Genomic DNA, 13366 nt, shown 5'->3' on the forward strand with positions numbered 1-13366 from the left:
GAGACATGTCGTGTTCCCGGTTATTTCCAAATGGAAAAAGTCCATTTTAAACCCTAAATTGATAGAGGTTTGACGGAATGAACTCTCAAGTCAAAATCCCGGTCGATTATACCCTGAATTATGCAATCCCGGTCTAAATCAAACCTTCGGGTCATTTTCCAAACAGGGATTGTTAACATGGATGGTCGGGATTGGGCCGGCCCAGTTCACAGAAACGCGTGATGCGTGTTGCTGCTTTAGTTTTTTCGTTTGTTATTTGTTTTGTTCTCTTCTGGTTCTTTTTTCCTTTCGTTTTATTTTTTTTCTTTTTTTTTCTTGTTGTTTTTCCTTCTGTTTTTATTTTTGTTTTTTTTGTTCTTTTTTCCTTTCATTTAAATTTATCTTTTTTGTTTTTCTTTTTCGGTTTTTTCTTTCCTTTTGTTTTAATTTTTAATTTCTGTTTCTATTTATATTTATATTATTTCCTTTTATTTTTACACTTTCTTTTTCCTTATATTATGCAAAGTTTTTTCTTTTGTTTTAATTATTCAACACATATTTTAAGAGTTTGGTTGCCAGCAGACGTACGTCTCACGTCGGCACCGATGCAGGAAATGTTCATGGTATATTTACAAATAATTCATTCGTATATAGAAATGTTCGTCGTATATTAGGAATCTGTTTAGTGTATATAACACAAATGTTAAATATTTATTCAATATGTTACAAAATGTTCAATGCGTATTTTGAAAAATTGTCCGATGCATGTATTCATGTTTGTTTTTTTCGCAAAAATATATATTCATATTTGTTTAAAGTTTTTTATCATATAATACAAAAGGTTCACTGTGTATTATTTAAAATGTTCATCGTACAATAAAAAAAATTCATCGTCTGCGTACCAGGCTGTATGACTACGACAGATGAACTAGCTCCTTTCTTAAACGTACCGCAGAAAAACGTGCTAGCGCTTTTTTTTAATGTTTTGCCCTTTGTGTCTTTCCATGCACACTCCAGATCCCGTCGATCAATGCATCGTGAAAATATTGGATAGCTAGCTATAACGGGTATTCAAAGACGTATGCGCGCTCGCTAGCCGGTAAGCAAATACTTAAATGTATATATACACATCGTTGCGTGTATTCCGACATGAACATGTACGTGCAACCGAGAAAGTATTCGGATGTATATGTCTACGCCGGCTAGAGCGGGTACGTAAGAATAAATTGACCATAAATCTGGTGGAAGAGAAAGAACTATAAAAAATAAAAAAAATTATTGGTCCATAATTTTTATCCTTTAATACTATGCATCAGTATTTAACTTCTCTTCATTGCTACAAAAATTATGTCGAACAATAATTATAACCAGAAATATAAAAAAATGGGCCGGTTATAACCAGAAATATAAAAAAATGGGCCGGCCCAACAACAAGTACATGTGCGCGTCGTGGTTACTGCCGCTCTTTAGCCCACAAGTGAAACGAATCCCGGTTAACATTTATCAGGGTTCGTTTTAAACCGGGATGGCATAGTTCAGGATGTAATCGATCGAAATTTTGACATAGGGGTTCATTTCGCCGAACCTGTAGAAGTTCAGGTTTGAAATGGTCCTTTCCAAATCTCAAAATCACGCAATCACACCGTTCCAAATGCCGGCTCGTCCTTCACAGTCCGGCCCGCCTTGGGAAACGCCGCCCCGGCCGTCACCTCTTTCGACCCCTTCCTCCTCCTCTCTCCACCGCCACCACCACCACGCCTCTCCCTCCCCCTCCCACTTCCGCCGCGCCTGCGCCTGCGCGTGTTCCTTCTTAAATTTAGCGATGCCTCCTCTCCATCCATTCCCGCGCGCCTTCCCCGTCCCACCCCAGCCTCCTCCACGCCCCGTCGCCCTCCCCGCGAAACAACCACCTCCACCGTCGCCGCCTTCCCGCCCATGGGACGGTGACCTCGCGCGTCTGTCCCCTTCCGAGACGGTGCCTTGCTGTGGCGTTTGCAGGGGCCGCAGAGGCACTGTTGCTCCGCCCTCATCCGATCCATATCTAGGTTTGTTTGTGCCTCTTCCCCCGGCGATCAGTTACCCCTGTTCGCCTGCTCCAATGTGCTAGATAGATCAGTAAATTCCGTATTAAACTAGAGCTCCTTTTTTTAATTCCAATGCGTGGCAAAATGCAAGGAATGAAATACCAACCTGTCTGCTTGCTTCAGCGCTTCAATTTGATTTTATTTTATATATGTTTCTTTGCGATTGTTCGGTGCTTGCACACGTGATCACGCACGCCCACATGCTGTTCGACACAGCGTTTTTATGTTCAGAGAATGTCAAAGAGTGGTGTACTGCATACAGTTCCCAGCTAGGCCAATTTGCTACGTAAACAGCTTCAGAGAACGAATCACAAATTTATAATCGTATTGTACATCTGTTTGCCTGTCCGTCACAATTATGTAATGCCATGACAGACAAATGTGTAACTTCTGAACTAGGAGTCTAGGAGATACTTCCTCCGTTCTCTAAAAGGTCTTATAATTAGGAACGGAGGGAGTACATGACTTCAACATGCCTCCAAATTTCCCTTCTTGCACGTTCATGAATATGCATATTTATGTACTGAATTTATTTTAAAACAACATATGTGATAGTTTGAGGACTCTGGTGTATACACAACTGATTAAGGTAACAATGTTAATGTAAGCTTTTGGAATTAATGATCAATACAATTGTATTTTTATTCTTGTACAAATTCATTATTATTAGGTAAAACAATGCATTATTATTATTTCAGACATTGTTGATCTGAAACAATGTATTATTTCTTCGAAACGACGTATCATATAAGAAGGCTTTAACCAGGAATGTAGAATTAGAGCAATGGTTATGACAGCAAAAAAAGTTCTTCGGTTTTCTTATTTCCTCCTAGGAAGTTGACTAATGCCTAGTGATCATGATCATTCTCAAGTTGTTGTTTTGTGTGGAATTATAATGCACTATTTGGTCTCCCAATTTCTATTTCTAGAGTTCTACTACTGCCCATTCTTACTGTAACAATGAACTATTTTGTGAAGTTTCAGATGAACTCCAGGTCATACAACAAATTGGACACCGTGAATGACAAAATGGATTTCAACGCTCGTGGAAATACCGCGTTCAATGGCACCTTAGACCGCAATCAACCAGGCGTATCTGCCGATCCGTCTACAGCATCCAAACCAGCTGCACACTCACAGATCCCAATGGATTTCAGCACTCGTGGAAATACATCGTTCAATGGCGCCTTAGACCGGAATCAACCAGGTGTGTCAGCCAATCCATCCACAGCATCCAAGCAGGCTGCACCCTCGCAGATCCCTTCTGATAAGAAACCACGTCCCAAGAAAGAAGATTTTGCTGACAAAGGAAACCCAAACTACATGACAAAGCGTCTAGGTAATCCGGCGGAGTGTCCTGCGCTGACACCAACAAAAGCAGTATCCAGAGGCATGAATAGTAACAAACATGAGAAACTTAGTGATTCCGCTCTAACCGTCCGTCAAGGTAGCGCTGACAGTCCTAGAAGTAACAGCATGGATAGCTGCATTTCCGGCCATGTGAAGCATCACACCGGAGGGGACTGCAGGTGGGAGGCCGTCCAGTTGGCCAGCTCCAGGGACTCCCCTCTCAGCTTAGTCCACTTTAGACTTCTGAAGCGCCTTGGATACGGAGACATTGGCAGTGTTTACCTTGTGGAGCTCAGGGGCACAGACACCTTCTTCGCGATGAAGGTGATGGACAAGGAGTCGCTCATCAGCAGGAACAAGCTGATCAGGGCGCAAACGGAGCGGGAGATACTCGGCCTTCTCGATCACCCTTTTCTGCCCACGTTGTACACTCATTTCGAGACCGACAAGTTCTACTGCCTTGTCATGGAGTATTGCTGCGGCGGTAATCTCCATTCGCTTCGGCAGAAGCAGCTTAACAAGCACTTCTCCGAGCATGCAGCCAGGTTGGTTTACTTCAGATTACTGCATTTAGTTTAGTATATACTCCCTCTGTCTCAAAACATAAGACGTCTGCTCCAATCGGTGTTTGTGCGATGACATATGGCTCGATTGGTCATCGTAATTCTCTTTCCCCTGATTGTTTCTGCCTAGATTTTATGCCTCCGAGGTGTTGCTCGCGCTCGAGTACCTGCACATGCTAGGCATCGTGTACCGAGACCTCAAGCCCGAGAACGTGCTCGTCCGAGACGGGGGCCACATCATGCTGTCCGACTTCGACCTATCGTTGCGGTGCTCCGTGAGCCCGATGCTCATCAAGTCATCGTCGGTGCACGCAGGCCCCAACGGCATCGAGAAAGGGCTTGCCGACACGGAGGGCATCAGCAACGGATGCATCCAGCCGTCGGCGTTCTTCCCGCGGATGCTGAGCATGAGCATGAGCAAGAGGAACCGCAACAAGACCAAGTCGGACCTCAGCCTCCACGGGCTCCAGACCATGGAGTTCAACGCGGAGCCGACGGACGCGCGGTCCATGTCGTTCGTGGGCACCCACGAGTACCTGGCGCCGGAGATCATCCGAGGGGAGGGCCACGGCAGCGCGGTGGACTGGTGGACCTTCGGCATCTTCCTGTACGAGCTGCTGCACGGCATGACGCCCTTCAAAGGGAACGGCAACCGCGCCACGCTGTGCAACGTGGTGGAGCAGCCGCTGCGGTTCCCGGAGAGCCCGCCGGTGAGCAACGTCGCGCGGGACCTCATCCGGGGCCTCCTGACCAAGGACCCCGGGAAGAGGATCGCGACCAAGAGGGGCGCAACCGAGATCAAGCAGCACCCCTTCTTCGAGGGCGTGAACTGGGCGCTCGTCCGGAGCGCGCACCCGCCGTCGGTCCCGGACCCCGTGGACTTCAGGCAGTACTTAGGCAAGGAGAAGAAGGCGGCGGAGCGTGGCCTTGGCCACGTTCCGAGCAGCTTGTCGACGGGCGCTGTTGCCGCAGCCAAGACGGCCTCCGGCCAGTTCGAGTATTTCTAGAACTGCATCGGTTTTCTTGAGTACTTGTAGGACTACTGGGACACCATAGATACAGATACCCCGTGATCTTATTGTCACTGTAAACCCTCCTGTACTGTACTGTACTGTGTACTGTACTGTTGTAATCTCTGTTATATACCTGATGATGAGATGTCTCATTTTCTAACGGCTGCTAATTGAACTATGAAGTTTTGTACCTCTGCTCGTGAGCCGGTTGTGTGATGCAGATATTCTTTTATAGTTAGATTAGATGCAAACATGTCTGCTTAAGGGCTCCTTTGATTCAAAGGATTTCTACAAGATTTTTGGAGGATTGAAATCCTTAGGATTTTTTTCCTACATTGGTTCTTTGATACATATGATTGAATCCCATAGGAATTTTTTCTGTGAAATCTTTTGTACTATATTTCATAGGAAATCTAACATCCGCTCTAACTTTTTTTTATAATTCCTTTGTTTTTCTGTGACATCAAACACTCATTGCTAATCATATGGGATTCAAATGAACATGCCACTCCAACCCTCTACTTTTCCTATTCATGTGTTTTGAAAATCATGCGAATCAAAGAGACCCTAAATCTTTCTAACCTGAAAGCTGAAGATTGTACACATGACTGAACCTGTAATATCCTTTCGCTTTTTTTTTTTGAATTAAAGGGGTTGCCCCCTGCCTCATTTTATATAACGAAGCAGAGAGAACACAGTTCAACATCGCCTGATCATCAGGCCAAACTACCACACCACAAATCAGGCGATACACACAGGTAAAGTCTTGAAAAGTGGCCAGAACCACATAAAGCACTTCCACAAAACTAAACAAGGACAGGTCTGCAAGGAAGTTTAAACTAGCTATTACAGTTGAGATCACTCATCCCTCCAGGCAATCCGAAGCAGCTCGCCTCGATGTTTGTCCAGGAGCAGAACAAATCTTCTCAACACCTCCACTTGTGCAGCGTCGCAGAGCATCGTCCATTTTTGCAAATTCCCTTTTAATTTGGCAAGGCCGCATCCCAGGCCCCTCCATGATCGTCCCTGGAAGCAGAAATCATTTCTCAAAGTCCAAATACTCCACAGGAAGGCAGCAGTGATCATATTAAGCATAATTCTTTTCTTTTTGCTTTTCCACATGGAAGAAATATCATCAAAACATTGAATCTTTCTTATCATAAAAAATTCAGAAATAATAGACCAAATATGCTCATCATTGATACAATCAAAAAACAGATGTTGTATAGACTCCTTTTCATTACAAAACGGGCAAGTTAAGTCATCCACGTTTCTCCTCTTAGCCACATTATCTCTAGTCAGAATTTTGTTATATAGACACAGCCAAAGAAACACATGGATATTCTGAGGACAAAGAACCTTCCACAAGTCATCTCCATACAGAGACCCCACCCCACCAAAATTGATGCATTTGTAAAACGACTTGACTAAGTACCCCCCCCCATTCTTCTCTAACACCCACACAGGTATATCAGGATTATTAGATAGTTGGTAATTTTTAATATATTCAATGAGACTCTCCCACTTATTCATCAAATTCAGATCTACACATCTTCTAAATGTAAGTCTCAGATCAGTACCATCCCAAACCTGGGATACCACACGATCTTCCTGATTACAAATCTCAAACAAACCCCAAAATCTAACTTTAAGGGAACAATCCCCAGCCCATTTATCATGCCAAAATCTAATATTACTACCATTACCAATCTTCCATTCATAAAAATTCCTAGCAGCTTGGAGAGCCCAAGAAATACTCTTCCAAACAGGGGAACCCCCTTGTTGTCTGGACCAGAAGATATTAGGATTATCAACATTATATTTAAAAACAAGCAGTTTCTTCCAGTCACTATCTCTATTATTATGGAACCTCTTCCCCGAGGAAGCCAACAATGCCATGTTATAATCTCTAATATTTGGTATACCCAATCCACCAAATTCCTTCTTCCTGGAAACCAGTCCCCATTTGGCCAAGTGATATTTGTGATGGTCTCCCATATTCCCCCACAAGAAATGAGCCATCTGAGAGTTGATGGCATTAATGGCCCACTTAGGAAATTTCAGTACAACCATCAAATAAGCAGGAATGCTAATCACACATGCACAAAGCAAAATAATCTTCCCCTTATATGTAAGATATCTACCTAGCCACCCAGAAATGCCTTTAATGATTCTATCAATGATAGGTTGGAGATCCTCCCTTCTTAGTTTATCATAATGCAGGGGCACACCCAAATACTTAATGGGGAAGGAACCCATGTTACAGCAGAAAATCTGGGCAAAGATATTAGCTCTCTCCTCATTCACATTAATGGTAATAAGATCACTTTTATGGAAATTGATTTTCATACCAGAGATGCATTCAAAACATGACAAGATCCATTTAAAGTTTTTTGCTTTTTCATAAGAATCCTCCAGAAAGAGGAGAGTATCGTCTGCATACCGAAGACTAACAATCCCCCCTGGAATGACATTACTCAAAACCCCTGAAATCAAACCCTGTCTAGCAGCTTTTTGCGAGCATCTTGGTGAATACATCCGCCACCAGATTAAAAAGAATTGGGGATATCGGATCCCCTTGTTTAAGACCCTTTCCCCCTACAAAGTAGGGACCCGTAGTATCATTAATACGGACACTAAAGGTCCCCTGGAACAGTAATTTCTGTATCCACAAAATCCATTTAGATCCAAAACCTCTAGATTCAAGCATTTCAAACAAAAAATTCCATTTAACACGGTCGTATGCTTTTTCATAATCCAGTTTGAGCACAAGCCCAGGAACATTGGATTTTTTCACCTCATGAAATACTTCATGAGCTAGCACCACACTCTCTAAGATATACCTCCCCTTAATAAATGCAGTCTGATTAGGGGAAATCAGTCTATCACTAATAGGGGATAGTCTATTAGTTAATACTTTGGAAAAAATCTTAACAGCACAATTGCTCAGACTAATAGGTCTAAATTTTTTCATAACATTGGCATCAGGCTCTTTTGGAATTAATATGATCAAAGCGAAGTTCAGCCTATGAATGTCTAAATTCCCCTCCTCGAAGTCCTTAACCATTGCCATAAAATCAAACTTGATCAACTCCCAAAAAGTTTGGTAGAACAGAAACGAAAAGCCATCCGGCCCAGGGGCACCATTGGCATATGAGCCAAAATGGCTTCTTTCACCTCCGCTTCTGAGAAATCTTTTTGGAGATTTTCATTTTCAGCCATGGTAATTAACTCATCATCCTCCCAAAAGGCAGGGCCCAAGTGAATATTATGTCTGGCCTCCTGGCCGAACAGTTTTTTATAAAATGATGCTGCCACCTCCAGCATCTCCTCAAGAGAGGAAACAGGACCATGCTCGCCAACAAGTTCAGCAAGATGGTTCTTCCTGTGGCGATGATTTGCCAACGCATGGAAGTAAGCATTATTTCTATCACCTTCCTTAATCCTACGATCTCTAGATCTTTCCCACAAGGCAATTTCCTCTTTCCTCATGATCTCTTCTAGTTCCCTCTTAATATCTTTCATACGTTTAGTGACCACATCTGTGACACGATTGGTTTCAGCAAAGACATCTAAAATATCAAATTCCATAATAAGATCTCTCTTTTTCTTTTTAACAGCAGCTTCAATATTAATACTCCACCCTTTAATTTTCTTCCTAAGTCTTTTGGATTTTGCAATCCAAATATCAATAGTAGATCTGCCCACAATGGGAGCATTCCACACTGATTCAACAATATTTTTAAAATCAGGTTGTTCCAGCTACCATTTTTCAAATCTGAACATCTTTGGGGAGGTAACCCTCCGAGCCATCGTATCTATAATCAGAGGGGTATAATCACTACCGATTCGGGGCAAAGCCCTAAGAGTTGAAAGGGGAAACATGGTGTCCCAAGAGGGAGAAACAAACACTCTATCAATAGTGGAGTAAATGGGGTTTTCCTGGTTATTACACCAGGTGTATTTCCTGTTAGCTACACTGATTTCCATCAGCCCCCATTTGTTAATCCAATCATTAAACAGGAAAGAAGTGGAATGATTCACATTACCATTACTCTTATCAGATCCTGATCTGGTTAGGTTAAAGTCCCCACCCAAAATAATAGGATAAGAGGCTTTCTCCATAACCTCATGCAGGTCTGCAATAAAATCCATCTTGTTCTCATTATAAGCCGTGCCATAAACAACAACAAACTGCCAAACAACTTTATCCGTTTTATTCCTAATAGTAGCTGTAATACAGAGCTCATGGTTTAAAAAACCAACAGTCTCAAAAAGATCTCCATTGATGCCCACAAGGACACCACCAGCTGTACCTCGAGCAGGTAGTTGGTGCCAAACAAAATTCTTATTACCCGCAATCTTATCTAGAAGCTTGCTATCAATGTTTTCTTTCTTGGTTTCAGAGAAACCCACCAAATCCACATTATTAAACCTCAAAAAATCTTGCAGGCGTTGACTTTTTCCAGGTTGTCCTAGACCACGTATATTCCAAAAAGCTCCTATCATGAGATTTTAAAAGGATGTGACAGGCTACAAAGCCTCCTAGCATTAATCAGGTTTGGACAAGTACTACCAGAAGCATCAACGCCTACTGCTTTGTTAAGTATCATGTCTTTACCACGTGGAGAACCCTTAGTATTTTTTATTAACAGGTGTGTAAAGGTCATCAGGGAGCACAGTCTCAGGGTTGGAATCTGCAAATTCCAGACACCTAATACTCTCCCTCAGGACCAAATCCTGAATAATATCCCCCTGCTCCTTATCACTATCTCCTATGCAAATGTCTACCCTAACAATTTGATCAACAAGAGTTTGAGTATAATTTAAAGCAAAAGATTTACCTTGGAAGGAAGCAGGAATCTCCAAGTTCTTCTTTTGTAGGTATGCAGTAGCCTTCTCCATAATCTTTATGTTACCATGCTGTCTTGTAGTAGGTCTGGTGGAGAGCACGGACCCCCATCTCTTTTCTTTACCTGTATCTTCTTTCCTTCTCTTATCCATTTCCTCCATATCCAGGGATTCTAGCAATGATCTCTTAGCAGAACCAAAGCTTGTAGCTATTTGTTCAGGTAGACACATCATCTCAGGTAGATTATTTTCCTCTTCATCTTCAGAATCAGCCACTTCAATCTTCCTCAGCTATGCAGAGCAGTAGTCCATGTGAGAACCAATGTCCATATCATGATTCAGATCCTCAATATTCTCCTCAGATGTCTCCATTTGTGCAGTGGGAGTTTTACACTCAGCTTCCAACAAAAACTGCTCATGTATCTCATCCATCAGCATCTCAGGGTGAAAGCTGGCAGCAGATGTGCAGATTTCCTCCTTAATCCCAGAACCAGCTTTCTTATCCTTTGGGAAGTTTGCTCTATCTAGCTCATCTATTGGTTCATCGGCATCCCCATCCATATACTCCTTATCTTGATCAAACTCTTCATCTTCTTTATCCTCATCTTCCACATCTAGGTCAGGGTCATCTCCATCTCCTCCAGAACCTTCCCCATCCTGGTCAAATCCTTCCACAGTGAAGAGCAATATGTAGAGCTTCTTTTTCATCTCCACCAATCTCTCATAGGGAATCTTGGTTGGATCTCTACAAGCAACCTTAATTCTGACTTTCTCATAGAAACTCTTAAAAATTCCATTCCAGTCCACATCAACTAGGATACCAAAGCAGGATGCTATTTTGGCAAAAACCTTCCATGCACACCATCTGGGAGGAATACCCTCCACTTGGATCCAAACTTCAGTCAGCTCACCATAAGGTTCCAGCATCCCAGCCCATTCACATATCTTAACAGAGACTCCATCAATGGGAAGATCAAATGCAGGAAATTCAATGAGGTCCTCTACTTTCTTCCAAGGAGGAAATCTCAACATAAACGTTCTTTCTTCTAATTCTCTCACTTGCCAAGGCCACTCTTTTCCTTTGCAGAAAATTCCATTAAGTTGCACAATCAGATCAGAGGCAGAGACCTCTCCTTTAAGTACCTTCAAAACTGCACAATTCTTGTAGTTCAACCAGTTGGATTCAGCTGCCACAGGTATGTCAATATGATAGAATCCCAGTCCCACTGCTGCACTACCAAAGTACTCAGCAGTAGGTTGTAGACGTGCCCAAGCAATACAATTATTGACATTATGTGTACCAGAGCAGATAAAGCATCTTTTTGGTTCCACACAATTGCCTACATAGTGCCCAGGCCAGCTACAGTTGAAGCAGATCATCTCCTTATATCTGGGATCTAAGACTTGCACAGTGGGAGTTGGAACAGGGGCAGGGACTGGAGCAAGGGTTGTATTTTGAACACTGGGGCATTCTTACCAGTGTTACCTGATTGCTTCTGACCTGCTACTGCCCCCTTGACAACAGGAGCTACAGGAGGTGGAGGAAGGGCCCCCTGTCCACCTTTCTTGGGAGGATTCTTCTTGGGTCTCTGTTGCCCCCTGGGATCCATGATCCCTTTCACCACAGACACGAAAGAAGCTCTCCTCGCACCACCTTCCTCACAGATCCGAAATCTAGTGGGGGCAGGATCAAAGCGACCAGGGTGGATGATGGGATAGCAATCTTCTACAGAGAAGCTCCCAGATCGCAGCAAAGTTTTCTTGATCCAGAACAGGCGGCTGCCTATTGTCGATCTAGGGTTTGGGGGAGGAGGGCGATATTTATGGTTGGTCTGACGACGTCTGGGGGAAGGAATGACCCACAACTGTCCATAAAACTCCTCCACCTCTTCCTCCTTTCTGTCATCATAGCCAGAAGGCGTGTTTCTCTTTACCGCTTTATCCTCCACCACTGATCCATAGATCATCGATGGTGTGTGATCCTCGGCCCTCAAAGGAGGCCAACATTTTTCCATATCCCCAGTTTGTCCTTTAGACCCAGCCCCACCATCAACTAGCCGTGGTCTCTCTCTAGACAGGGCCTTGGATACAAATCCATCCTCTCTCTGCAGTTTGTTTTGGGAATCTCCATTATTTTCCACCTTTGTTGTCCCAATTATCGTACCTTCGTCACTGTTAATCTCCATAATCACAGTACTATCAACCCCTCTTTTGCAAATAGCATCAGAACCTTCATACTTGCTAACAGAGGAAGTAACACTGGACACAAGTCCATCAGGGTCAAATGGATGGATGAGAAGTTCATCCTCAACTCCACAATCCCCAGCTAAAGCCCCAATCCCCCCAAATTGAAGTCGAGGAACAATCCCCCCTTATTAACCCTAGAATCATCACCTCCCCACTCTGCATAGGAAGGAAAACAGTATTTAATTGCAAGTCTATGTACCTTCGCATCTTCCAGAGGGATCTCACCCCTGTTCCCCACCCATGGAGGAGGCTCATGAAGACGAGCCCCCATGAGACACCCGCGACGTGCTCCCTGGCCACGTCCACGGGCAACACCCATCAGGGGAGGCGGGGTGGGCTGACACCGCGCGACAGGTGCTCCAGCGGGATGCTGGCCAGCTCCATGATCGACGGTGGTCGGATGTTGAGTCGCGCGGGGCTTGTGGATTTGAAGCGCCTCCACCTCTCTGCCTGGATCGGATCTGACGACTCCGCCTCCTGGATGGCCCAGAATATGATGTCGTAGTCCATCCCTCCCTCGTCGCCGGCGAATCGGCAGCGTTCCGAGAACGAGCTGCTCCTGATGACCTCGACGCATATCTCCGGCCACTTCTCTCTCAGCGGAAATCTCTCCCTCACTACCCGCAAAATCTCCTCCCGCGCCTCCGGCGAGTGCGAGTCTATCTGCGGGCGCATCTCCACCGGCACCGTTCCCTGGATCACCACCGGCGCCGCTACCTGCGCCTGAGGACGCAGGCGGCGGATTTGCCTCCTCCATCGCGGATTTGCCATCTGCGCGCCGAGAGGAGAGGTGGGGAGGAATGAGGAGCGGTGGAGATCGAAACCCACCCGCGCGCTCGATATGGTGGGCGCAGTAACTACGGGGCGTGGGTAGGTGTGGGAGTGGGCGGCCATTAATGGCGGCCGCGGCACGCTCGGGCGTCGCCCGCTGCGCACGCGTGTCACCAGACGTGTCAGTCATCGCCCCGTCCCTCGTTGATCCCCGCCGCCTTTCTTCGTGAACAGCTCTCGCTGCAGCCCGCTCGCCGCCCCGGCCGTGTCCTTCGCCGGGTGGTCGCCGTCGGTGCTCGACGGGGCCGGGAGCTTCCCGTGCTGTGGCGCCTGCAAGTCGCAGAGGATTGATTCATATCCTTTCGCTTTGCTTCATTGTTTTTGTTTTGCTAGTTACTTTGATTAATCAGATGATCTGAACCATTGCCTCGAGTGGGAATCGAAATAAAGATCGAGTTGTGCTGGTCATCGAAGTGGCAGATGCATGTTCTATTCACACTTGCAGAGG

At 44.8% G+C, this 13366-nt stretch overlaps 1 protein-coding gene across 2 annotated transcripts; it reads left to right on the forward strand.

The window, feature by feature from the left end:
- The first annotated feature begins 1695 nt into the window (after positions 1–1695).
- LOC123443272 (serine/threonine-protein kinase RHS3-like) lies at positions 1696–5179 on the forward strand. Of its 2 annotated transcripts, none has more exons than XM_045119599.1 (3): positions 1696–2024; positions 3042–3958; positions 4107–5179. In XM_045119599.1, exons 2-3 carry the CDS (start codon positions 3048–3050, stop codon positions 4981–4983), a joined length of 1788 nt encoding a protein of 595 aa, XP_044975534.1. In that variant the 5' UTR covers positions 1696–2024; positions 3042–3047; the 3' UTR covers positions 4984–5179. The 2 variants fall into 2 exon arrangements, with proteins under 2 accessions (XP_044975534.1, XP_044975535.1); XM_045119600.1 differs by having other exon boundaries at positions 3048–3958.
- Positions 5180–13366: the final 8187 nt, after the last annotated feature.

This window comes from Hordeum vulgare, chromosome 3H, assembly GCF_904849725.1.
Source record: "Hordeum vulgare subsp. vulgare chromosome 3H, MorexV3_pseudomolecules_assembly, whole genome shotgun sequence".
Taxonomy (NCBI): Eukaryota; Viridiplantae; Streptophyta; class Magnoliopsida; order Poales; family Poaceae; genus Hordeum; species Hordeum vulgare.

What these genes read in the sequence shown, in the direction of transcription:
- LOC123443272 (XM_045119599.1), top strand. Translation starts at nt 3,048, where the DNA reads ATGAACTCCAGGTCATACAACAAATTGGACACCGTGAATGACAAAATG. An exon ending in TTCTCCGAGCATGCAGCCAG is followed by an intron (nt 3,959 to 4,106) that starts GTTGGTTTACTT and finishes GTTTCTGCCTAG; the next exon opens with ATTTTATGCCTCCGAGGTGT.